The sequence below is a fragment of the Silurus aristotelis genome, assembly GCF_946808225.1.
Source record: "Silurus aristotelis genome assembly, chromosome: 3".
NCBI lineage: Eukaryota > Metazoa > Chordata > Actinopteri > Siluriformes > Siluridae > Silurus > Silurus aristotelis.
Genome location: NC_139576.1, coordinates 15,520,702 through 15,548,592, shown reverse-complemented (window position 1 = coordinate 15,548,592; position 27,891 = coordinate 15,520,702). Strand labels below are relative to the sequence as shown.

General features: G+C 38.4%; 1 protein-coding gene and 1 long non-coding RNA gene across 4 annotated transcripts in view; one reads left to right on the top strand and one right to left on the bottom strand.

Annotated features, from left to right (window-relative positions):
* LOC310723155 overlaps positions 1–22,423 on the top strand; it is a 37,908-nt gene extending 15,485 nt beyond the window's left edge. Inside the window, exons 2-3 of the long non-coding RNA XR_014532594.1 lie at positions 15,770–21,003; positions 21,055–22,423. This is a non-coding gene — a long non-coding RNA (uncharacterized lncRNA). The remainder of the gene's footprint in view (positions 1–15,769; positions 21,004–21,054) is intronic.
* LOC310723123 (sterile alpha motif domain-containing protein 9-like) lies at positions 15,575–27,337 on the bottom strand. Of its 3 annotated transcripts, none has more exons than XM_083535833.1 (4): positions 27,095–27,337; positions 26,664–26,747; positions 26,522–26,576; positions 15,575–20,634 (listed from the first exon to the last, which is right to left on the bottom strand). In XM_083535833.1, the coding sequence occupies exons 3-4, from the start codon at positions 26,546–26,548 to the stop codon at positions 16,120–16,122; spliced, it is 4,542 nt and encodes a 1,513-aa protein (XP_083391959.1). In that variant the 5' UTR covers positions 26,549–26,576; positions 26,664–26,747; positions 27,095–27,337; the 3' UTR covers positions 15,575–16,119. The 3 variants fall into 3 exon arrangements, with proteins under 3 accessions (XP_083391959.1, XP_083391960.1, XP_083391958.1); XM_083535834.1 differs by having other exon boundaries at positions 27,181–27,337; XM_083535832.1 differs by having other exon boundaries at positions 27,124–27,318.
* Positions 27,338–27,891: the final 554 nt, after the last annotated feature.

The window sequence follows — 27,891 nt, the reverse complement described above, 5'->3', positions numbered from 1 at the left end:
TGTGGATCATAATCTTATATTCATATTGACTGTTACTTTTAAAAAATAATGTAATGAGAGTTACTCAGAAAAGATGATTGTTAATTTATTTTGGTTTTGTCATTTTGTCTAAAAAACATGATTTAATCTCCATAATTTGTAATACTGACCAAATATGTATATATCCACAAACTTCTATATTGCAAGGGTTTTGCTCATGGCACCACAATTGCACGCTCGGTGCCATGAGCAAAAACCTATATAGGATAGAAAGTTTGTGGAATATAGAAGTTTGTGGATATATACATATTTGGTCAGTTTTTGGATATATACACCTGGTTTCTTTCTTTCTATCTTTATTGTGAGTAATGTGCTTTCTACAGTTTTATACATTCATTTCATTATGGAACCAGGAGATACTAAGCAACTCAACATTTGAGACCATCATAGATCCAACACCAGCTTTCCCATGCCAGAGCCTTTAAACACTTAAAGAGGTCCAATGTCCAAACTCTGCATGAAGTTGAATCCAAATGGTGCTGGTACATCTCTAGATGTTTCGGGATGCTTGAGCTCTCGGTGTCTACTTCTTAAAAGGTCCATAATCTTCATGAGGTGGGACACGACTGGAGCTGGCACAACCTCAGGATGCTAAGAGATGGGTAGAGTGGGTATGAGTGTAGCTGCTGTTCATGATATTACCAAGCACAAGTTGATAATGTGCATTTAATCAGATGTACTGGAGCATCTTCTTCTTCTTCTTCTTCTTCTTTCGGCTGCTCCCATTAGGGGTCGCCACAGTGGATCATCCGTCTCCATACCACCCTGTCCTCTACATCTGCCTCTTTTACACCAACTACCTGCATGTCTTCCCTCACCACATCCATGAACCTCCTCCTTGGCCTTCCTCTTTTCCTCCTACCTGGTGGCTCCATCTTCAGCATTTTTCTACCAATAATTCATGTCCCTTCTCTGCACATGTCCAAACCATCTCAATCTCGCCTCCCTCACCTTGTCACCAAAACATCCTACATGTGCTGTCCCTCTAATAAACTCATTTCTAATCTTGTCCATCCTCGTCACTCCCAACGAAAACCTTAACATCTTCAGCTCTGCTACCTCCAGCTCCACCTCCTGTCTTTTGCTCAATGCCACTGTCTCTAATCCATACAACATCGCAGGTCTCACCACAGTCCTATAAACTTTCCCTTTCATTCTTGCAGATACCCTACTATCACAAATTACTCCTGTCACTCTTCTCCACCCACTCCACCCTGCCTGCACTCTTTTCTTTACTTCTCTAACACACTCTCCATTACTTTGCACTGTTGACCCCAGGTACCTGAACTCCTCCACCTTCTCCACCTCTTCTCCCTGCAACCGCACCACTCCACTGCCCTCCCTCTCATTCACACACATGTACTCTGTCTTACTCCTACTGACTTTCATTCCCCTTCTCTCAAGCACATATCTAAACCTCTCCAGGCTCTTCTCAACCTGCTCCCTACTCTCACCACAAATCACAATATCATCTGCAAACATCATAGTCCAGGGAGACGCCTGTCTGACCTCGTCTGTCAACCTGTCCATCACCACTGCAAACAGGAAAGGGCTCAGGGCCGATCCTTGGTGCAGTCCAACCTTCACCCTGAACCAGTCTGTCGTACCTACTGCACACTTCACTGCCGTCACACTGTTTTCATACATGTCCTGCACCACCCTCACATACTTCTCTGACACACCTGACTTCCTCATACAATACCACAACTCCTCTCTTGGCACCCTGTCGTACGCTTTCTCTAAATCCACAAATACACAATGCAGCTCCTTCTGTCCTTCTCTATACTTCTCCATCAACATCCTCAAAGCAAATAAGGCATCTGTGGTGCTCTTCCTCGGCATGAAACCATACTGTTGCTCACAGATGGTCACCTCTTCTCTCAGCCTGGCTTCCACTACTCTTTCCCATAACTTCATGGTGTGACTGATCAACTTAATTCCCCTGTAGTTACTGCAGGTCTGCACATCTCCCTTATGTTTAAAGATCGGTACCAGCACACTCCTTCTCCATTCCTCAGGCATCCTCTCCCCTTCCAGAATCCTGTTAAACAATCTGGTTAAAAACTCCACTGCCATCTCTCCTAAACATCTCCACGCTTCTATCGGTATGTCATCTGTTCCAACCGACTTTCCATTCTTCATCCTCTTAATCGCTGCTCTCACTTCCTCCTTACTAATCCTATCTACATCCTGCTTCACCAACTCCACATCCTCCAACCTTCTCTCTCTCTGATTTTCCTCATTCATCAGCTGCTCAAAATACTCCCTCCATCTTTTCAACACACTCTCCTCATTAGTCAACACATTTCCCTCTCCATCCTTTATTGCTCTAACTTGCAGTACATCCTTCCCAGCTCGGTCCCTCTGCCTGGCCAATCGGTATAAATCCTTTTCTCCTTCCTTAGTGTCCAACCTCTTATACAGCTCCTCATATGCCTTTTCCTTGGCTTTCGCCACATCCCTTTTTACCTGCTGCCGCATCTCCTTGTACTCCTGCCTACTTTTCTCATCACTCTGTCGATCCCACTTCTGTTTTGCCAATCTCTTTCCCCTTATGCTCTCCTGCACTTCCTCATTCCACCACCACGTCTCCTTGTCTTGCTTTCTATTTCCAGATGTCACACCAAGTACTTTTCTAGCTGCCTTCCTCATCACTCCTGCAGTAGTTGCCCAATCATCCGGCACCTCTTCACCACCACCAAGCCCCTGTCTGACCTCTTCCCTGAACCTCACACTACACTCTTCCTCCTTCAGTTTCCACTATCTTATTCTTCTTTCAATCCTTACTTTCCTCCTCTTCTTCTTCGCCTCCAAAACCATCCTACAGACCACCATCCGATGCTGTCTAGCTACACTGTCCCCCGCCAACACCTTACAGTCTCCAATCTCCTTCAGGTTGCATCTCCTACACAGAACATAATCCACCTGTGTGCACCTTCCTCCACTCTTATACGTCACCCTATGATCCTCCTTTTTCTTAAAATACGTGTTCACCACTGCCATTTCCATCCTTTTAGCAAAATCTACCACCATCTGCCCTACCACATTCCTCTCCTTAAAACCATACCTACCCATCACCTCCTCATCACCTCTGTTCCCTTCACCTACATGCCCATTAAAGTCTGCCCCAATCACCAATCGTTCTTTCCTAGGTACACCATCTACCACTTCATCTAATTCACTCCAGAATCTTTCCTTCTCCTCCATCTCACAGCCGACTTGTGGAGCATAGGCACTGATGACATTTATCATCATCCCTTCAACCTCCACCTTCACGATCATCACCCTATCAGAAACTCTCTTCACCTCCACTACACTCTTACTGTACTCTTCCTTCAGAATCACCCCTACACCATTTCTCTTTCCATCCACACCATGATAAAACAGTTTAAACCCACCTCCAATGTTCCTGGCCTTACTCCCTTTCCACTTGGTCTCCTGAACACACAGCATATCTACCTTTCTCCTCTTCATCATATCAGCTACCTCTCTCCCTTTACCCGTCATAGTACCAACATTTAAAGTACCAACCCGAACCTCTACTCTCCTACACTGCTCCTTTTCCTGCCGTCTCTGTAGACGTCTTCCTTCTCCTCCTTCGGCCAACAGTAGCCTAATTTCCACCGGTACCCTGTCGGCTAACGATACCTGTGGCGGTCGTTGTTAACCCGGGCCTCGACCGATCCGGTATGAAATTCTCATTTGTGATCCGCATATTTGATTTGGCACGTTTTACGCTGGATGCCCTTCCTAACGCAACCCCTTCCCATTTACCCGGGCTTGGGACCGGCACTAAGAGTGCACTGGCTTGTGCCCCCCTAATGGCTGGGTTAATCAGATGTACTGGAGCATAAGGTTATGATATGATATGTGTTATGTGTAGGTCTTGCTAAAAAGATAAGTTTTTTATCTGTGTTTAAACTGGGAGAGTGTGTCAGAGTTCCGAACACTGTCAGGAAGACTATTCCAAAGTTTAGGAGCTAAATGTAAAAATGCTCCACCGCCTTTAGTGGACTTTGCTATTCTAGGAACTACTAGAAGTCCAGAGTTTTGAGACCTCAAGGCGCATGATGGATTTTAGTGTGTTAGAAGACTGGATAGATAAATAGATGTATACAGTACATGGAAGCTAAACCATTTAGGACCTTGTATGTAAGTAGCAATAGTTTGTAGTCGATTCGAAACTTAACTGGTAGACATAATAAGATTCGGTTTATATAGTTATATTTACTCGACCTTGTGAGAACTCTGGCTGCTGCATTCTGGACTAACTGTAGCTTGTTTATTATGATGCAGGACAACCACCGCACGTTTTGTGGAATTTTTTTCTTTATAATGTGAAAACGAACTTAAATTACAAAGTCTTTTTGATTGTAAAGATTGGAATCTGTAAAGGGTCTACTTTTATTTGTATACACTTATAATAACAACAAAACACTGTGCTTTTGTAAAAAAAAGAAAACAAGGCTCTCTGCCTTCTCTGTCATCTCTTTTCCCAAACATAAATAAAACAACCTGAATCTCAGTAAACACTTGCCTCACAGCAGAGGTGGAAAGTAACGAAGTACAAATACTTGGTTATTGTACTTCAGTAGATTTTTCTGGTATCAGTACTTTACTCCACTATTTATTTTTCGGACAACTTTTTACTTTCACTCATTACATTTTTACACAAATATCTGTACTTTCTACTTCTTACATTTTCAAACCAGCCTCGTTACTTTTAGTATTATTTCTTCTCATTGAGCGCTGTTTCCAGCCCATCATTCTATCATTGCGTGGCTTTTTCACCATATCACTGGTGTATTATTTGCTGGCTATCAGACGTAGACGTAGGCTAGTGGAGCTGAAAATGAGCAAGCAACAAGAGGATTGGTTAATGTAAATTCAGAGGGAGTCACTGATGTGAAAATAAATAAAAACAAAGACATTCCTCAACACCCATGGCCATATATAAGGGAGATGTTCGAAATTTTCGGTGTAAAAAAGTACTGGCTTTCAAGAATTTGTCGTCAAATTCGAGACAGCACATACAGGTAACCTAATGTTTTATTGTTATATCTACGTTTTTTTCCCTACAATTTTGTTTGTCTTTTATATAAGGGATGCTGCCACATGTTGCTATTTTTTATTTTTATAAAAATGTTCTTAATGTTCTGTAGTATGTAGCTGTCATTTGAAATCTGAGGTTTAGGTTAGGTTAGGTCAACTTTATTATCCCCGAGGGGCAATTTGTTTCACAGCCAGCAGAATCCATACAATCCCAAACACACACAACAAACAGTACAGGTACAGAGAGAGAGAGAAAAAAAAAGAAAATAAAATTATATATATATCCATACAATCCATACAGAAACCATACAGAAACCTCTCTAGTTAATATATATATAATTTTTTTAATCATATATAATTTTTTTATGTCATCTTAGTCTTTTCTCTGCTTGTATTCTATATGATGGCCTGGATACATTCAGTTTTTGTATTAATACATTGATATAATATGAGGTTCAGTTACCAGCGTGACACTAAAACAGGTAGTAGTAATGGTAATAATAGTAGTAATTTGCTTAAGTACATGTCAGAGCACAAACGTCTTTACTTTAACTTGAGTAAAAAAGTGTAGTCAGTACTTCAACTTTTACTGGAGTCTTTTAAAACATGAGTATCTGTACTTCTACTTAAGTAAACGATGTGTATACTTTTGCCACCTCTGCCTCACAGACATAATAAATACAAGAATAGAAAGCTCGAAATAAAGCTACCTTTAAATAATCTATTGAATATTCTCCTATTATGTAATCCATATAGATGGTGGTGCAAATTATCACCTCATTAACCAGCCTTGTGGAAACCTAGCAAAAGTTCAGGTTGGTGTCCTGATGATTTACGTAATTTAAAACACCATAATTACATTAACAAGAATATTTTGTCTTCATGCTCTATGTTAAGTTTGGTTTCACTAATAATAATCATACATTTGCATAAAGCATCAATATTTCTGCATTTCCATGTTGATTAGAGTATTAAAGGCATTCTTTTTGTTTTTTTGTTTGTTTTTTTTACTTTAACTTGAGTAAAAAAGTACAGCCAGTACTTGAACTTTAACTTTAATTTTAAAACATTAGTATCTGTACTTCTACTTAACTGAAGAATGTGTGGATTTTTGCCTCTGCATGCTTCCAAATGCAAGTTGAAATGCTGGAGCTTCTGTCTACTGGATTTTGGGCCGATAAGCAAAATCTCTGTCTTATCAGAATTTAATAATAGAAAGTTATGTGTCCAATATTAAAATTTTTTAACACACTTAGTTAAACGAGCCAATTAAAATGTTTCGTCTGGTTTTGATGAGATATATAGATGGTTATCACCAGCATAACAGTGGAAGCTAATCCCAAGCCTTCTAATAATAGGTCCCAAGTAAAGCATGTATATTGTGAAAAGCAGGGGTCCTAGAACTGAACCTTGTGGCACCCCATAATTTACTTGCATTAACCTGGATAGTTCTCCATTGAAGTCTACAAGTGGTAACAACCAGACAGGTAGAATTAAAACCCGCTTAATGCCTGTCCCTGAATGCAAATGTAATTCTCTAAGCAATCCAGGAGATGGTCATGATCCATAGTGTCAAACGCAGCACTAAGATCTAGCAAAACTAACAGAGAGATGTAGCCTTGGTCTGAAGCTACAAACAGGTCATTTGTGATTTTAACTAGAGAGGTTTCTGTGTTATCATGGGGCCTAAAACTCTTCAAAATTATTATTTTCTTCCAAGAAGCAAAATAACTGGGCAGACACCATCTTTTCTAAATAGAGGATTTGAAATAGGTTCTGTAATTTGATAGTTCATTTGGATCCAAATTAGGTTTCTTAATGAGGGGATTAATAACTGCCAACTTGAGAGGTTTAGGGACATGGCCTAAAGATAGTGAGGAGTTAATAATAATGAGAAAAGGCTCACCAGCTGTATGTAACAATTCTTTAGTTTAGTTTAGTTGAAATGGGATCTAACAGACATGTTGATTTGGCTTTGATGATAACATTGTACAGCTCTTCCTGTCCTGTACTTGTAAAGTATTGTAAGTGTGGAGTTTTAGGTGAGATTGGATCAGGGGATGCTGTCAGAGGTCCTGTCACAGATAGACCAGGCGTCAGAAACCGCGAGTAAAACCGAATGTTTTTGTTTGTCTTACAGATACAAACACAAGAGAGTTTAAGATGTGACTGGAGCAAAATGGCACACTTAACATAGGGCTTCCAGTGAAGCATAGCCAGGAGCATGGACGCACAGGGAACAGAGCAGTAGGTAGTCCGGCGTGATCTATGGCAGTAACCTGTAGATCAGCCAATGAGTGAAGGGCAATAGAAACCTTATAAAGGGGACGGGTAAATGGAGGACAGGTGTAGGTGATTAGTAGGAGAGAGAGGCTGAGTGAGAGTATTGAGTGACAGACAGAGGCATGGCTGGTGGTTCTCTGACAGATTGGACCTCCTCAATTGTGTTTCTAATACTTACATTATTTTCAGTGAAGAAATTTATAAAGTCCTGTTTTTCTTGTTTTCTATAAGTTTGCTCAGGTGCTCAGCTCTAGAAGCTTTAAGCGCCTGTCTGTAGCTGAGCATACTGTCTTTACATGCAATTGTAAAAATCTCCAATTACGTTTTTCTCCACTTTCTTTCTAGATCACTGACTGCTCTCTTAAGGGCATGAGTATGACTATTATACCATGGTGCAGGTGGTTTTTCTATAACCTTTTTTAATCGGATAGGGGCAACGGTGACCAATGTGCTAGTGAGAATAGTGTCTATGTTGTTAGCCTTTTCGTCAAGATCATTAGCATTTAGGGGTTTAGGGAGACATTGAGATACATCAGGCAGGTTATTTGTGAATCTGTTCTTAGTGGTCGGAACAAAAGTCCTACCAAATCGATAACATGGTAAGACGCAGCTAATTTGCTCTACCGGTAGTTTGTACAATTTGAGGTAATGGTCTGTGATGTCATCACTCTGAGGTAAAATATCTATATTAGTGACATGGCATATTATTAAGTCTAGTGTGTGATTAAAACAATGTGTCAATCAAGTGATGTTTTGTTTTAACCCCAAGAGAGTAAGTAAGTCGTGGTAAGTTGACAAATCTAGGTTTAGTGGTTAGGGTTAGGGTATATTCCCTGGGCATCATTTACATCATCTACGTGAATATTAAAATCTCCTACAAGCAGCACTTTATCAAAATTGATCAAGAGATCTGAAAGAAAAGAAGCACACAAATACAAAAGCACTGGATCTTGTGTATTTATCATGTATTTATTGTGTATTTCACCAGTGGTGAAGAGTCTACCTAGGAATGAAAGATTGGCGACTGGGGCAAACTTTAATGGGCAGGTTCTGAGAGATTCTGGAGTGAGTTTGATGGAGTGGTAGAAGGTGTACCTAGGAAAGAAATATTAGTGATTGGGGCAGACTTTTAATGGGCTTGTTGGTGAAGGGAACAGAGGTGATGAAGCGGCGATGGTTAGGTATGGCTTTAAGAAGAGGAATGTGGAAGGGCAGATGGTGGCAGATTGTGCTAAAAGGATGGAAATTGCAGTGGTGAATACTTATTTTAAGAAAAAGGAGGAGCATAGGGTGACATAGAAGAGTGGAGGAAGGTGCACACAGGTGGACTATGTTCTATGTAGAAGATTGGAGACTAAGGTGTTGGCAGGGGACAGTTTAGCTAGACCGCATTGGATGGTGGTCTGTAGAATGGCTTTGGATGTAAAAAAGAAGTAGCAGAGAGTGGGGACTGAAAAAAGAATAAGATGGTGGAAACTGAAGGAGGAAGACTGTAGTGTGAGGTTTAGGGAAGAGGTCAGACAGGGGCTCGGTTGTGGTGAAAAGGTGCTGGATGATCGGGCAACTACTGCAGAAGTGATAAGGGAGACAGCTGGAAAGGTACTTGGTGTGACATCTGGAAATAGAAAGGAAGACAGAGACATGCTGGTGGAGGAAGGAACTTCAGGAGAGCATAAGGAGAAAGAGATTGGCAAAACAGGATTGTGCTGAGTAGTGGGGAGAGTGTGTTGAGAAGGTGGAGGGAGTATTTTAAGCAGCTGGTGAATGAGAAAAACTAGAGAGAGAGAAGGTTGGATGATGTGCAGATGGTGAAGCAGGACGTGGATAGGATTAGTGAGGAGGAAGTGAGAGCAACGATTAAGAGGATGAAGAGTGGAAAGTTGGTTGGACCAGATGACATACCGGTAGAAGCATAGAAATGTTTAGGAGAGATGGCAGTGGAGTTTTTAACAAGATTGTTTAACAAGATTTTGGAAGGTGAAAAAGTGCCTGAGAAATGGAGTAGGAGTGTGCTAAATATGCTTGGCTCCCCCACATCTGTGAGCAACAGATTGGTTTCATGCCGAAGTAAGAGCACCACAGACGCATTATTTGCTTTGAGAATGTTGATAGAAAAGTATAGAGAAGGTCAGAAGGAGTTGCATTGCGTGTTTGTAGATTTAGAGAAAGCATACGACAGAGTGCCGAGAAAGAAGTTGTGGTATTGTATTAGGAAGTCAGGTGTGTCAGAGAAGTATGAGTATGTCACAGCAGTGAAGTGTGCAGTAGGAACAACAGACTGGTTCAAGGTGGAGGTTGGACTGCATCAAGGATCGGCTCTGAGCCCTTTCCTGTTCGCAGTGGTGATGGACAGTTTGACGGACGAGGTCAGACAAAAGTCTCCGTGGACTCTACCGCACCACTCCACTGCCCTCCCTTTAATTCACACACATGTACTCTGTCTTACTCCTACTGACTTTCATTCCCCTTCTCTCCAGCACATACCTTCACTCCTCCAGTCTCTTCTCAACCTGCTCACTACTCTCACCACAAATCAAAATATCATCCACAAACATTATAGTCCATGGAGACTATCTCTAGAGCCGCAAACACACAATGCAACGATGGGTTACTTAACGTAATCCCAGGTTCTTTAAAAACAGAGTGAGGCTGTCCTTCTCTATACTTTACCATCAACATTTTCAAAGCAAATATTGCATCTGTGGTGCTCTTCCTATGCATGAAACCTTACTGTTGCTCACAGATGGTCACCTCTTCTCTCAGCCTGGCTTCCACTACTCTTTCCCATAATTTCATGGTGTGATTGATCAACTTTATTCCCCATTAGTTACTGCAGGTCTGCACATCTCCCTTATTCTTAAAAATTCAAAAGTCATCACTCTCCTCCTCCTTTTCTTCACCTTTAAAACCATCCTACAGACCACCATCCGATGCTGTCTAGCTACACTGTCCCCTGCAAATACCTGACAGTCTCCAATCTCTTTCAGGTTGCATCTCCTACATAGAATATAATCCACCTGTGTGCACCTTCCTCCACTCTTATATGTCACCCTATGATCCTCCTTCTTCTTAAAATACGTATTTACCACTGCCATTTCTATCCTTTTAGCAAAATCTACCACCATCTGCCCTTCCACATTCCTCTCCTTAAGACCATGCCTACCCATAACCTCCTCATCACCTCTGTTCACTTCACCTACATGCCCATTAAAGTCTGCCCAATCACCAGTCGTTCTTTGCTAGGTACACTCTCCAACACTTTATCTAACTTACTCCAGAATTTTTCTTTCTTCTCCATCTCACAGCCCATTAGTGGAGCATAGACTCTGATGACATTTATCATCACTCCTTCAACTTTCAGCTTCACATTCATCACTCTATCAGAAACTCTCTTCATCTCTACTTCAACGCTTACTAAACTCTTCCTCAAGAATCACCCCTACACCATTTTTCTTTCCATCCACACTATGAAAGAACAGTTTAAAGCCACCTCCAATGATCCTGGCCTTACTCCCTTTCCACTCCTGAACACACAACATGTCTACCTTTTCCCTCTTCATCATATCAGCTAACTCTCTCCCTTTACCAGTCAAAGTACCAACATTTAAAGTACCAACCCGAACCTCCACAGTCTGGATGCCCTTCCTAATGCAACTCTCCCCATTTATCCTAGCATTAAGAGTGCACTGGCTTGTGCAACCCTAATGGCTTGGTTCAGCAGTGTAGACTGATCCGTGTATAACATCTACGGTGTGGGATATATATATATAGAGAGAGAGAGAGAGAGAGAGAGAGAGAGAGAGAGAGAGAGAGAGAGAGAGAGAGAGAGAGAGAGAGAGAGAGAGAGAGAGAATGTAGGTTGAATGCTCCATAGAGCTAGTGCTTAGTGGTGTTTTTTAGTCGTGATGCACCGCTTAATATAAAAATCGTTATGTACCGTTTCATCCTGTTGTTTTAAAGAATAAAGTTGAAATCACTTTTCCAAATAGTCTGCAGTAACGTGGTAAATGCTAAAATGTGGGCTTTTAATAATGTTAGTTTTTTTTGTATAAAAAATAAACATGGGTAAAAATATTATAATTATTACATTAATGTTTCATTAAACTTAAAGCTGATGTTCATGTTAACGTATAATTGCCTATTTGACAGGAAAATTAAAAGTTAATTTCTATTAAAATTAAAGCTGAAGTTTATTTAAATGTATAATAGTCCACGTGATAGTAAATGGAAAATGTATGAAACTGCAAATCTATTTAAATAAAAGACAACTGTGAACAACGTTATGCAAAATGTATGTTATGATGCATAAATCTTTTTGAAAGATTTTTAAATACATGAAAATATACAGACAATGATGCATGTACAACAACAACAACATAATACTAATTTTCTTAACATAATATAAATAGCGTAATATTATTGGTTTCTATTAATGATCTTGTGACTGTCTGTGCAGTGATTTTGCCAGAACTGGAGCTTAGACAGTGCGCAGTAACTGATATTTGCTTTGAGGAAGTTTGCAGACGAGGCGTTTGTACAGGAAGTAGTGAATACTGTTTCGATTTCTTAAGTCGAGTGATGGCTCAAAAGAAACGAAACCTGAAACTGATTTAAGCGAGTGAGTCATGATGTTTATTAGAAAAGTGTCAGTCGGAAAATTCTTTGTTTATGTGGCGGTGCCGACTCGTCACACTTATACCGGCTACGCCAACTATGACGATACCAACTAATAATTTGTACCGACTACGCCACCCGGGGGCTATTTCCGGGACTGCCCTCAACCTTAAGGCACACAGGTTCGCCACGACTGGGTCAGGTATCAGACCAGAGTTGAGTAAATAACTATTTAAACTGATTTCAGATTTAAACAAAATAAAAGACAAAACACTTCAGAGTGGGAGAAGGCCTGATGTCCTAAGCAGAGAGCACACAGGGTCCTAAGCAGAGAGAACACTCACACGTGCCCACACGCACCACAGCACAGCACACCTCACTGTGAACACTGCACTGCAACCAGGTTAGGAACCCACCACCACAAGATGCTAATCTGCTGCCACTGGCCACCCCACTCCTAAAGACAAAAGAAGAAAACAAAAGTAATTAAAAAAAAACACAGGTTGCAACAAGCATCGCACACAGCCTGGCTCTTGGCAGTCAACTGAAATAGGGCTGAAATAGGCAGAAAACCAATAAAAATCCTTACAGAGGCACATGAACAGAGGAGAGGTACTTCACATCATGAAATAAATTAAAAACAACTACACTTAAGAAAACAGACATTATACCACTATTTCAAACCAATAGAAAAATAGAAACCAAAAGAAATGGATTCCCATTACAGTAGGAAAACCTCAAACCAATAAAGTTATGAAAATAATAAACAAAAAAAAGAATAAAGCTAACAAATAAATGATTAAATCACAACACAACGAATAACCCAAAAACAAAGAACAAACAGCAATGCTAGTGACAGTCAGGTAATGACTACCCTGTCACACGCCACTTCTAAATCAGTTACTCACACTACCGTTGGAAATAAACACCATGCTCCCAGTCCAGCTAATCATGCAGGTATTCAATTGCTGTAATGATAAACTGTTAGCCTACAGGAGCAGCAAAATGTTCCTCAGCTGGTGCCAAATGGAAGTAACACGAAGCTTCAAGAAACAGAAGCGTAGATTAACATGCCCAGCTGAACCCAGTGAAGCAGACAACGCAGAGCGAAGCAGGCAAAGCAGAGCACAGATGTAGCACCCAGCCGCTGCGGTCGGATAAAGCGGACAGTCACACCAACATCAAAGCGGTGTAAACGATGCACATAGCGCAGGAAAAAGCCCACTACAGCAGCAGCCCACTACAGCAGCAGCCCACTGTAACGTCCCTTGCACATTGACCCGCACCTTAAATAGGGAAAACACACTTTAAATCAGCCGATTGTTAAAGCCCATATAACGTTCATAATAAAGTCAGCGTCAACACATACCTGTACGGCGACTCACGAGGCACGGATGCAGACGTTTAATAAACACGTCTTCCTGACCAACAATTAACGGCTTCCCCACAAAGCACCTCAATCCACCCTTAAATGAAATAATTTCATAAGAACCCAGTGTGATAGACCATGACCATTACAAATCATTCACTACCAACTACCTACCTTGCCACTATCCGCACGTAAACCCGAAAGTACGGCGGCTCGCTCGCGGACAAAGCGCAAACGCACCCACAACACGAACCGAAACAACTTTTTAGGGAGGCAAATGAGCATAATCAGCCTCAGCTGACATCCGACCATACTGCTACATTTAGGTAAAAGTTGAAAATCAGCTGAGCTATATTTTGAGCTAAGCTAATCACAAACACACAATAACATTAATGCAGGGATTATTTCTCTGTGTTTGTCAAATCACTTTTGTAGTGTCTTGCTGATTTTGTAGTTGGTCTATTACAGGGGTCTGCAACATGCCTGTCAACATTTGGGCACCAAAATCCGCAAACCCCTGAGCCGGGGTGGGGGTGAGGGGGTGCTATAATGCGTTTCATACAAAATCTGACAACTGGACAGCGTTGGAAAAAAATATTGTTGTGATTATTTTTATAATGAGGTTTGGGCTATACAAATTATAGGAGCTTTCCAGGGGGGGGGGGGGGGGTGTATAAAATGTAGGAGACTCCTGGGGAAAAAAGAAGTGTTGACAGGTATAGTCTGCAACCTTTATGACTGAAAGAGCCATTTTGCCCGCTCTCCCACCCAATAAAAATTGCCTGGAGCGCAAGGAGGAGAAGGAGAGGAGGAAGATGTCTACATGTCTATAATATTAATTTTAGATTTAGATTGATATTTCTATATGAGGTATAATTTTTAAAAGTGAAATAATCAACCAGTTGCACAAATAGCCGATATACAATAATCATATATTTGCGCTGGATATATTTATTCTGTGGTTTTACTGGTTTGTTTATTTGAACATTCATAATCATATCATTTTATCACTCATCAGGTAAAACAAGATAGTTGGAAAGACCCAAAGTGTGTCTGTATATATGTTTATAACAAACCAGAATTTTAATAATTTTAAACTGGTAACACAAGTGGCTTCCTTATTTGAAATTCTGTCACAATAAAATTATTTTGCATGTCTCTTAACTGTGAATTTGTTACCAGAAAACATATCGTACTTTAAAAAGAAAAAAGATGTAACAGCCGCAATAAGTAAAACAAATAATAATAATAATAATAATAATAATAATAATAATAATAATAATAATAACAATAATAAAGATAATAATAATTATTATTGTTATTATAATAATAATTACAATAATAATAATAATAACAACAATAATAACTATTATTGTTGTTATTATTATTATAATCCATTGACATTAAAACAGCTTTCAATTACAAACATAAAGGATACATTTTAGAGCTTTTCTGTGTTACATGGTGTGCGGGTGGTGGCAGGCCATTGTATTTAAATACAAATTTAAAGAAATGTTTACACTTAGTCCTACATTTTTTGGTTGTCATTTTAGCTTAACCTTAAAATGACACGTGATCTTTTCAAATCACATTTAAAATCACTCAGCCAGCCAAATAATCCTCCACTAACTCAGATTTTAGAGACATTTAAGCAACATCTCAGCACAAGTCTTTTACTGTATAATTAGTAGCATATAATAAACTTTAATGTCATAATAAGTTAAGGTTTCAAACATATTAATTGACAGGATGCTTAACATTATACAACATAAGACAAAATACAGTAAAGCTAAATACATTAAATAAACTATTGCTGATCTGGGATAATTAATATTGAATATATATTAAGGTCTTCTAAAGAAAATTGAGTGGGAATGAAGGTGTCATGTGTGCAGTTTAAAAACTTTTTTAGTTTTAAATATTGAAAATCCTAGATTTAGAATTAGATCCAGAACTAGATATGCTCTCAACAATTTCATAACTTTCACACAGTGTAAAGAATATTTGATAAAAGGGTTTTTTGATTTGGTATTCAAGTCAACGTTCTGTGAGTGGAAGTCATGAAGCACAAACAGGTCCTATATCCCCCTATAGTGGTGTAATAAAGGAAAGTCAAATAACTTATTGATTTTGTTATGTAGTTGGAAATTGCATTGAGCTATGCATGTTTTTAAAAGAACATATGAAAGATAGAATGATAAAACACTTGAGAATCTCAGAGCATTAAATGACATACATTCTTGGTTTTATTCAATCCTTAACACAACAGATATAACACAATGTATATATGAGAGGAGATATGAAGACCATACTACCCTATTTAACAAATGATCAAAATACATAATACATCCATATGAAAGGTGTTAAAAAAAATAAAAAATAAATAAAAATAAAAATTTGAAGACAAAACAGTACAGGATAACAAAATAATCCTAAAGCTACATTTATTGTATGACATGTTTCAGTTATAAGTCTAGACATTAATCACATCTTAATCGCATTTTAATAACATATTAACATCAAATGCAAAAATAGTCTGAATAAACTGGCTTCACTGGCTTAACTGCCCTAATCTGTCCTGTATTTAGCCAGATACACCCTCTTTAACCTATGTAGATACAATATATTATATATGCCTGTAAAACTTAACCTTATAATGATGATGTTATGATTTGATGACTTTGGGTTCATCTGAAATGAGACACTGGTGTTTTATACCCTGTTTTCTCACTAACATGAATTACACAGTCTAAGTGTAGAGCCTATGACTCAGGCTTAATGCCAACTGCAACTGGGCCATCCATGGAAAATCCAACAAAAAATGAAACGTTGTCACCCAGATATCCACACAACTGACATTTGAACAATGGTGAGACTGCAACCTGCATATGTGGATTTGATGTGTTTGCCATAATGCAATGATTAGAAATCCTTCCAGTTACTCTGTGGAGCATATTTTGGATTTTCTTGTTCTCCCATATCTTTTCATTTTGCAATTTTCCAAGCTGCTGTGAGCTCACACATGTATCAATATCATTCTGAGTAATCATTCGACAATAACCTGCACTTTTTCCCAGGTAAAAATGAACAGCTGCTCTCTTTCCATTGCATACTGGTATCATTTCATTTGAAAAAGAGCTTTTCATTTGTGACACATAGATTGGCAAACTGTTTTTGACATTGGACTCTGGCCATAGCATCATCACTGCAACAAAATGCAATGCTAAGCTGTCACTGAGTGGGACAGGGTGTTCAAGTATTTTGCAGAGAAGTTTAAGAAGTTTCTCATGGGGCCAGAGAATCTGAGATTCCGGTTTAATTTTACTTAGAACAATATTTGCATAGATGAGATTAATGGCATCTTTTAATCCCCCTTCATTTTGTAGTTTAGTATACTGAGTGACAATATGTTCAATGGTTTGGGCTTTGCTTCTTGGTGATTCATTTCCTTCTGTGGCAAGAAATTTAAGCAGTCCAATGTAGGAATCAGCATTGTTCTTTTCCAGCCATTGTCGTGTTTTTTCAATCTTGTCCATGTAGCTCAATGCCCTGTTTTTAGTCAATTCCTTTGAATCTAAATTGCAAAAGAGGCTAACATACTTCTGAAAGCACTTGAAGGTTTCTTGTATCCAGAAATCTCTGTTATCTGTTTGTAAGTAGAATGGGCTCAAGTTGACAAAGAAATTGTCCAGAAAATCCAAGTGCTTCTTCATGTTGTCTCTGAGGTTATACAGAAGGTCGGAAAAATCCTGCAGAAAATGGTAATAGGATGCATTCTTTCGCTTATTTCCATCTTTGCTTGCCATTTCTTGTATTTTTAATTTACCTGAGAGAACCTGTCTGAGATCATGATGATTGGATAAAAACAATGGAATCCTTTCCAGTATCTTTATCACTATAACAGCGACTTGAAGCTCCCCAAGGCAACCAGCAGTATTATAGGGGCTAAAGTCTTTTTTTGTTTTATATCGAAGTAGAACTTCTTTTCTAGCAATTTCTTGGGTTTCTCTGAAAGCCGATGTTGCATCCGCAGCCATTTTGAGATATTCTTTTAATCTGTCTGGTTTAATTGCATCTGCATTGTCATTACTGATAGCCTTTTTTAGTTCATGCTTAATTACTTGTGCAGAGGTATCGCAAATGTAGGAATTATCCCTTTGAAGATCTCTTGCCTTTTTTGCCCAAGCCTTTGCCTCTTCAAAGTCTTCTTTCCTCAGATAGTGGTACCTGGAAAGGAGCTGGAATATTACTGCATCTTTTTCAAAGCGTTTGGCTGCATTAAGCAAAATATTTTGCTCGCAACCTGGAGTCTCCTTTGCAATGGCTTGAATAAGTGGTGAAAATTTAAAATCTGCTTGGACACTGTCAGCAGGGTAATGTCTTTTCACCAAAATAGTGCGAATGTCCTGCATGAGTTTTTCCTTTCCCTGAATGCAACTGTAAAACACATCTGTTGTCAGTAGGATGTCCGTGATCTTTGCTTGGGATGTTTCAAAAGTAGTTGTAATTTCCTTTAAACATTGTTCTGCCATGCTTGAGTGAATTACTCTAATAGCCTGAAATTCCACAGCAAATGTTGATGTGCATTGTGTTACAAGTGTGGAAAACTTTCCAAACCCATCTTCAACCCTACATGAAGTTGAGTCTGGCCTTGTTGACAGACCAAGAAATTCTTCACATATAGAGACTGATATATTTGCACTCTTACAGTAACAATTCATGAGTACAAGTATCGCAATGAGTTGAGCATCTCTCTTTGTAAAGTCAAAGCCCCTCAGTGTATTTTTTACAACACCCTGTATGTACTCTGGAGAAAAGTCTTTCTTCAGGATCATGAAACCATAGAATGTTTCAGTATTTGTGTAAATCCTTTCAATTTCCTCTAGCTTTTTTTCAAATAACATTTGTTCCTTCTCAGAGAGCTTGTTACCAATAAATACTGTGTCATCTGTTGCTTCAGTCTGCTGCTGTGAGTCAGCCCTCATACAGTTGAGAATGATGACCTGTGGAGACTTGTCAAAAACCTTTCTCTTTTGACATTCCTTTTGAATGTGCTGCTGGAGATCATTCACAGCTTGAATGTCTTCAAAGTCATCTATCAGGAGCAGCACTGGAAGTCGTGTTTGCTGCTCCATTGTCTCAAATGTCAACAAGTTAACTACCTGTTGTGCTATATCTTCATCACCAACTTCTTTGTTTTTTAGTATTGCACAACGGAATTTCTCTTTTAATGTCCACAAAACATGCATGGCCAGAGTTGTTCCTCCACAACCAGGAAGATGAAATACATTGAAGCGAACACAAGCTGGTCTGAGAGAGCCCAACTCAGGTATGATGGTATTAATGAAGTAGTCAAACTTATCTCGTTTGATAAACGGCATTGATCCTGGCTGCTCTGAAAAGTATAAGTTCCACCAGCACACCTTTCCTCCCTTGTAAAAAGCTTCTTCAAGTTCAAGTTTGTCTTCATTGCCTCCTTCACATTGATTTACACATAAAATGTCTAATGCATCCATGTCGCCCTCCACTTTTTTTGGTAATAAAACCTTACCACCACCAGCAGGCAAAAATCTGCTTGATTTGCGATTTTCTGACCACAGACTGAGGACAGTACCATTAATCTCAGCAAAACTGAGCTCATAAATGCTTCTTCTAGAGATGTCTTTTCCATATCGTTTATCGATAAGATCTTTCCAGTTAGCGTATACTCTTTTATTTTCACAAATGCAAAGGATTTGTTCTGTACCTTGCAGCTCCTGCAAAAACATACTGAAGGTCTCAAGGAGAGGATCACGCATGTCAGTGACCTCACTCAATAGAATGAATATGATGAGAAATTTTTTGTGAGGCAACACATCCCTTCGGCAAAGGAATGACACAACATCACGAATGCCAGAACCTTTCTCTGTTAGCCAGGTTTCCACACCAGAGAATGGTTCATCTCTTACTCCTCCATTACAGAACACCCAACTTGTGGCTCTGGTCAGCTTCAGCTTACTTGCAATATCCTGAACTGGCTCTGTGATTTTATACTGCATAGGCAAATGAACATTTGTGGTTCTCTCATCAAATCGTTTATGCAAGCCAGTTTTAGCAGATTCTGGATCAAAGTCCAAAACAGCTGTTAGGTTCATGTCCAGAAGAAATCCTAGGTATTCTAGTTGAACAGGATGGGCTTTATTAACAACTAGTACATATCGCTCAAAGTGAGATTTATCCAAAGATTGTGAACCTCCTGTGAGCATCTCACAGAGCTTAGAACCCTGCACACTCAATTTAACATTACTGAGGTGCTTTTCTTCAGCATCATGCCTCAACTTTGAAAGATGTGCCATATTAGCAACATACTCGTTGTATTCCTTTAGAGATTTTGTAGAGGAAGATTGAAGATTTCTGCTACTGCTGTTGTCTCGAATGTAAAACATTTTACCACTATCCTTCTTATCAGTTGTAGTTTTAGATGTTTTTGCTTTTCTTGAGTCTACATTGTAGATGTGAAAGAAGCTGTCTTTACAAACTAAGAAGGATGGTTCAACATCTACTTCGATTACATATTTTCCTGAAAATATCATGTTTGTCCCAAGAACCTCAACAAACCTTGGTGGTTTAATGCATTTTTTTGCCGTATCAGTGTGTTTATGTTCAAACTGCCCCTTAATCACATATGCTAGTTTATTACTAAATGCTTCTTTGTCATCAACAATAGAACCCAAAATTTGTCCATGACTATATTCTGGTAAATCACCAACTCCAAAATGAATTGTACCATTAGTACGACTGTTCATGCAAGCGGCAGCAAATCGAATAACCTCATCTGTGAACTTTTTCAGCTTTTCCTCTGGTGTCACGTTTTGGAAATTAATAAATGCTTTGTACTCATGACATGGTTCTATGAAGTTTAGATTGCCTGTTTCTATTACATCAAGTACATTGTTTTCCATGTATCTGTAAGCAGCATGGAACTGATTAAAAGGATAGGGTTTACATGAATTACCAAACTGGCTTCCTGAGCGGTTTGACTGGTGAGCCTTCAATTTATCTCTCTCATCAATAATCAGAATTGCTGGTCCCAGCGTAATGCCTATCTGGGTAAGAGTAGATCTGTCCATCAATAGAAGACTTGGTCCATTAATGTCCTGCTCATAGAGAATCTCTGCATTTTTATTTTCCACACCTTTTAATCCAAGAATCCATTGTCTTACATCATCTTTATCCCAGTCCTTAATTTCTGCAGGAAGTTCAGCCAAATGTATTTGTGATATTTCTTGCCTGTTATTCTGAAACATAGAAAACAAAAAAATATATATTTATTACACAATCAAAGTAAAAAAGCATTTTTTTTAAGCATTTATTGTCAGTGATTTTCATATTTATTTTGATAACCAGAAAGACCCCTTAAGCAACTGTTTTTATTCTAAATTCAGTAAGAATACATTTTATTAATTCCACAATCTGAAGTTATTTCAGATCATTACCTTATCTGCTTTAAAATCTGCCTCAGTCATACATCGCTACATTACTGTTTTTAAATGTACAATCACATCAGCAAGCTCCTATTTATCGATATTGATTGAATTATCATTTGACCAGGGGCGTGTCTAAAGGGGTGGCACCGACCCCACAAAAAATATGCTTGGTTACTACTTGTAGCCCCCCACCACCACCCCAATAGTACAGAAATCTTCTTCTTCTTTCAGCTGCTCCCCACTGGATCATCCATCCCCATACTACTCGGTCCACTTCATCTGCCTCTTTCCAAACCAGCTACTTGCATGTCTTCCCTCAGCTCATCCATAAACCTACTTTTTGGTCTTCCTCTCTTCCTACTTCCTGGTGGCTCCATCATCAGTATTCTCCTACCGATATACCCCATGTCCCTCCTCTGCACATGCTCCAAACCATCTCAATCGGGCCTCTCTCACCTTGTCTCCATAACGTCCTACATGCACTGTCCCTCTAATAAACTCATTTCTAATCGTGTCCATCGTCGTCACTCCCAACGAAAACCCCTTAACATCTGCAGCTCTGCTACCTCCAGCTTCACCTCCTGTCTTTTACTCAATGCCACTGTCTTTAAACCATACAACATTACTGACCTCACCACAGTCCTATACACTTTTCCTTTCACTCTTGCAGATACTCTTCTATCACAAATCACTCCTGCCACTCTTCTCCACCCACTCCACCCTGCCTGCACTCTTTTCTTCACTTCTCTCACACACTTTCCATTGCATTGCAACGTGAACTCCAGGTACCTAAACTCCCCCACTTTCACCACCTCTTCTCCCTGCAACCGCACCACTCCACTGCCCTTCCTCTCATTCACACACATGTACTCTCTTACTCCTACTGACTTTCATTCCCCTCTCTTCAGCACATACCTCCACCCCTCCAGGCTCTTCTCAACCTGCTCCCTACTCTCACCACAAATCACAATATTATCCCCAAACATTGTAGTCCATGGAGACTATCTCTAGATCACATGTGTCAAACTCAAGGCGAAATGATTGTATATAGATCTATTATTATTGTTATTAATGTCCCGGCGATTTGAAGCGCTGATAACACAAACTACAGATCCCATAATGCATAGAGCCTTATTGAACGATAGACTACCTGGGAACATTCCAGCGTCAACCAAGTCGAGCTTCTGTTTATGTATTTAACCCTATTGTAAAATGATTGTGAAGCTCCTTACAATGTCGAAAAGAAAAGTTGGTTCTAAAAACAGAGCCTTTCAAAACCGATGGGATTCCGAGTAGATGTTTACTGACACTGCCGGTGAACATGTGTATTACTGGAGCGAATGTGGCTGTAATAAAGGAATTGAATCTAAGACTGAACTACGAGACAAAACATCAGGAGAAGCTGAAAAACCTGAATGCAGAGCAGAAGATACAGAAAGTAGAAGAGTTAAAGAAGAATCGAACATTTCAGCAGATGTTTTTCACCTGAGCAAAATCACAAAGTGAAGCTGGTGTGAAAGCAGAGGAGAAATCAGAGGCACATTAGCGGTTATTTACTGAGGGAGAGTTTCTGAAGAGCTGCATGATGAAGCTGTGAGACCTCTGGTGTTTGACTGGAGATATTTTAATGGAGAGCAAAATATTTTAAGTTATTTAAAGTTTAAGATATTTTTTTATAAAATGGCATAAGAGCCATTTTTGTTGTTATTTTAACGTTTACTTAAAAACTATTTTTATTTATTTTTTCAGGTTTTTTTTGCAGCATGTTCATATTTCTAACTTGTATAATTTTGACAGTAGATATTTTTATGGAGAGCAAAATATTTTAAGTTATTTAACGTTTAAGATATTTTTTTATAAAATGGCATAAGAGCCATTTTTGTTGTTATTTTAACGTTTACTTAAAAACTATTTTTATTTATTTTTTCAGGGTTTTTTTGCAGCATGTTCATATTTCTAACTTGTATAATTTTGACAGTAGATATTTTTATGGAGAGCAAAATATTTTAAGTTATTTAACGTTTAAGTTGATTAATTCTGGAACAATGTTCCTGTCTGTTTTTATTCATATTTATGTTAAAAAAAACATTTAGTTTTAGTGTGTTTATCCTGTTTAGCCATGCTCCTCCTTTTTCTTAAAATAACTATTTACCACTGCCATTTCCATTCTTTTAACAAAATCTACCACCATCTGCCCTTCCACATTCCTCTCCTTAAGCCCATACCTACCCATCACCTCCTCATCACCTCTGCTCTCTTCACCTACATGCCCATTAAAGTCTGCCCAATCACCAGTCGTTCTTTGCTAGGTACACTCTCCACCACTTTATCTAACTTACTCCAGAATTTTTCTTTTTTTTTCTTTCTTCTCCATCTTACAGCCCATTAGTGGAGAATAGACCTGATGACATTTATTATCACCCCTTCACCTTTCAGCTTCACATGCATCACTCTATCAAAAACTCTCTTCATCTTCACTACACTCTTACTGTACTCTTCCTTCAAGATCATCTCTACACTATTTCTCTTTCCATCCACACCATGATAGAACAGTTTAAACCCACCTCCAATGTTCCCGGCCTTACTCCATTTCCACTTGGTCTCTTGAACACACAACATGTCTACCTTTCTCCTCTCCATCATATCAGCTACCTCTCTCCCTTTACCAGTCATAGTACCAACATTTAAAGTACCAACTCTAACCTCCACTGTCTGGATGTCCTTCCTAACAACAGTAACGTGGTAAACGCTAAAATGTGGGCATTTAATAATGTTAGCATTCTGACACTTGGAATTTTAAAATGTAGAATAGTAAATATCTTTGTATTAAATAAACAAACATTTGTGCATGGCAGCTTCACATTTAAATGATTTTGTCCTTAATCAGATGAAAATATAGCTATTAAATATACTATTTGTGTAATATTGATTAAGTTAGCGGTTTGTATTTTTAGAAATGGAAAAAAAAGTCTGGCACAGCAGCAAAATATTCAAATACAGGTAGATGCAGAACAATTATTATATGTTCAATGGTTTTCATTTATAAAAAGAGATGCGTTGTCCATTTTTATGTAACCCCACATTCGTTGCGGCACATGACTTTTCCCATGGGCCCTCCTGACTGGGTTTTGGTCACCCATGTGCCACCCCAAATCCCAGAATCACCCTGCATTTGACCACACAGAGCTCTACTGGAATACTGAATGTCAGTATCAGAGAGTCTAGATCAGGGGTCACCAACCTTTTGAAAATGAGAGCTACTTCTTGGGTACCGATTCATGTGAAGGGCTACCAGTTTGATACACACAAGTCAAAATAACACTTGCTCAAAAAACAAATTTGCTCAATTTACCTTTAATTATATGTAATTATGAATAATTAATGATATTTATCTATATTTTAATATTGTCATTTTTAAATTCACACCGATGCAAGTGTGATTTAAAAAGAAAAGCAACAAAAAAAAAATTAGATGCAGCTCACTGGTAAGTGGCGCTATGGTGAGCTACTTTTTAGAAAAGGCCTGCGGGTGACTTATGTGGTCTAGATCAGGGGTCTTTAACTGGGGTTCCGCGACCCCCAGGGGGACCGCGGCGGTACTGCAGGCAGTTTGCTTAATTAATGTCTCATCACAAACATTTTTTGTATAAAAAATAAACTTTCTTTTTTTCGGCTTCTCCTATTAGGGGTCGTCACAGCGAATCATCCGCATGTTTATAAACATGGGTAAAATTGTTATAATTATTATTATGTTTTATTAAACTTGAAGCTGATGTTCATGTAAATGTATAATTGCCCATTTGACAGGAAAATTAAAAGTTAATTTCTATTAAAATTAAAGCTGAAGTTTATTTAAATGTATAATAGTCCACGTGATAGTAAATGGAAAATGTATGAAACTGCAAATCTATTTAAATAAAAGACAACTGTGAACAACGTTATGCAAAATGCATGTTTGTTATGATGCATAAATCTTTTGGAAGGTTTTTAAATATATGAAAATATACAGATAATGATGCATGTACAACAACAACAACAATATAATACTAATTGTCTTAACATAATATAAATAGCGTAATATTATTGGTTTCTAATAATATCAGTGGGTATATTTGACAGAGATTTAAGGTGCGTGTATGATCATTATACCACTGCGCTAATTTTTCTCTCTAATCATGTTAATTTTAAAGGGAGCTACATCATCTAGAGCAGGGGTCTTCAACAATTTTCAGGTCAAGGACCCCCTAGGCGATAGAGACATGGGGCAGAGACCCCGATACAAAATGTGTGAAACATAGCCACTGATATAAATACAAACCAATCATATTACGCTATTTTAGACAATTAGTACTATGTTGATGTACATACATCAATGTATATTTTCATGAAAATACATTGTCTGTATATTTTACTGAAATACTATCAGAACAGAGTTTTAAGGTGCGTGTATGATTATACCACTGTTATATAAATAAATACAAATAAATGTATATAAATGACATTTAACTAAATTGATAGTATTTTAGTAAGCATGGAAGGAGAGCCTTCTCTGTTAAAAAAAAGTGCTGCTAGATCAGCATATTTTTCTAAGCTCATACAAAAATACAAGCATAATTCTAGATTTTTATTCAGTACTGTGGCAGGATTATCTAGAAATTAACTAAATTTTCTTTAAACTGTTTCTTCAAACATATAATTCCAGAGGTATTTGAACCTGTTTAAAAAAATAATAAATTCTTCCAATAGGTTTATGTACCTAAATCTTTCAAACCGGCAGTTATCAGCACTTTATTTTAAAAAACCTGACCCAATATCATAGGCCATCATAGGCCAATATCAAACCTTTCCTTTATCTCCAAGATCCTTAAAAATGTTGTAGCACAGCAGTAATGCTCACACCTACATGGAAATGACATTCTTGAAATGTATCAGTCAGGATTTAGGCCTCATCATAGTGCAGAGACAACATTGTCTAAATTGCTCAATGACCTGCTATTGGCTTCTGATCAGGGCTGTGTCTCTTCTTGCTGGAGTTGCTTGATCTTACTGCAGCTTTTGACACCATTGATCATAATATCCTCATCGCTTGATTAGAAAATGTTGTTGCAATAAAGGGAACAGCTATTTGACTGATTGTTATCAGTCTGTTGATGTAAATGGTGAATGTAAATGGTTCTCTACACACACTGTGGTAAAGTTTGGTGTTTTGCAAGGATCTGTCTGATACGCACTGCTTTTTCTGACAGAGAGAAACTTGCTAAAGGTTGACTATCACTGCAATACAGATATAGGTGTTTATGGCAGAGTTCAAGTTTATTTCTATAGCGCTTTTCACAATAAACATTGTTTTAAAGCAGCTTAACAGAACTTGAGAATTAAAGTGAATTATGTGTATTTATCCCTGATGAGCAGCCTGGGGTGACCGTGGCAAGGAAAAACTCCCTAGAGTTTTTCTCTCCCACTGCAAGACACATGAAAGCCTGGGATTTCAATTTTTTGCAGTGCCAGTTTACCAATGTGTGCCAATGTACATTTATTGACTTGGGTCAATGGATTCTGAAATTTACATGTACCTCTCATGTAGCTCTTATTTTAGCCATGCCGGAAATGACAATACAAAGAACCATTGTACTATTTTTTGCTGGTGCAATGACTCAGGCAATGACTCAGCTATATGGCTTCTGAAATTTGTATGTACCTCATCAACAGCCCTCGTTTTAGCCATCCTGGATATGTAGAAAATGTCCTCAAAGCTATTAGGAAACAAAATTAAGCTTACAATTATATAATATTACAACACAGTTTTATGTGACACAAGAAGAGAAGTTGAGACTACTCACCCCTTTAAGATAAAGATCCAAATGTCTGCATCTTGATCTTGTTTAGATGCAGCTAACCGAATAGACACAATTTCCTCATATTTTCTAAGGGCAGGGAAAAAAAAAAAAGTTGAAAACTCGAGTTGTGAAGTGCAATACACGGTACAAAAGGAACATCTACACACAAATTACACCTTTTACACTTTGAGAAAGTTGATGCTGCTGACTTTTAGGGTAACATTTAGGAAACAGTAAAACAAAAGAAACATTTAAACTTTAGTATTGTTTTAGCATTTCATATTTTAAAAAAATCTGACTACTGCTGAAGATCAGAAAAAAATACAAAAGTTTATGGAAACAAATTATTATAGACTTATGTATTATAATTATTAAAATTATAGACTTATGAATAATAACAAATAAGTGTATTCAGTATAAAAAATAAGGCTTACCGACGTGAAGAGCCAGATTAAAAACATACCTGGATTTAAAATCTACACTTCTTCCTCTATTAACAACAAACTGTGGCTGTCTTTACCAGAGTAGCAGTTTCAGGGACCCAAAGGTATTACTGCTGATGCCTGGTGATCTTGTGAATGTCTGTGTAGTAATTTTGCTAGAACTGGAGCTAAGACAGTGCGCAGTAACTGATATTTGCTTTGAGGAAGTTTGCAGACGAGGCGTTTGTACAGGAAGTAGTGAATACTGTTTCGATTTCTGAAGTCGGGTGAGAGCTCGAAAGAAACGAAACCTGAAACTGATGTAAGCGCTGAGTCATGATGTTTATTAGAAAAGTGTCAGTCGGAAAATACTTTGTTTAGGTAAAAGTTGAAAATCAGCTGAGCTATATTTTGAACTAAGATAATCACAAACACACAATAACATGAATGCAGGGATTATTTCTCTGTGTTTGTCAAATCACTTTTGTAGTGTCTTGCTGATTTTGTAGTTGGTCTATTACAGGAGTCTGCAACATGCCTGTCAACATTTGGGCACCAAAATCCGCAAACCCCTGAGCCGGGGTGGGGGTGAGGGGGTGCTATTATGCGTTTCATACAAAATCTGAGAACTGGACAACTTTGGAAAAAAATATTGTTGTGATTTTTTTTATAATGAGGTTTGGGCTATACAATTTATAGGAGCTTTCCAGGAGGAAAAAAAAGAGAGGTTGGGGGGGTAAAATATAGGAAACTCCTGGGAAAAACGGGAGTGTTGACAGGTATAGTCTGCAACCTTTATGACTGAAAGA

Excerpts from the sequence above, each read along its gene's own strand:
- LOC310723123 (XM_083535833.1), bottom strand. The coding sequence starts at position 26,548 with ATGGCTAAAACGAGGGCTGTTGATGAG. Across the intron at positions 20,635-26,521 it reads AAACGAGGGCTGTTGATGAG|AATAACAGGCAAGAAATATC; the intron begins GTACATACAAAT and ends TCTATGTTTCAG.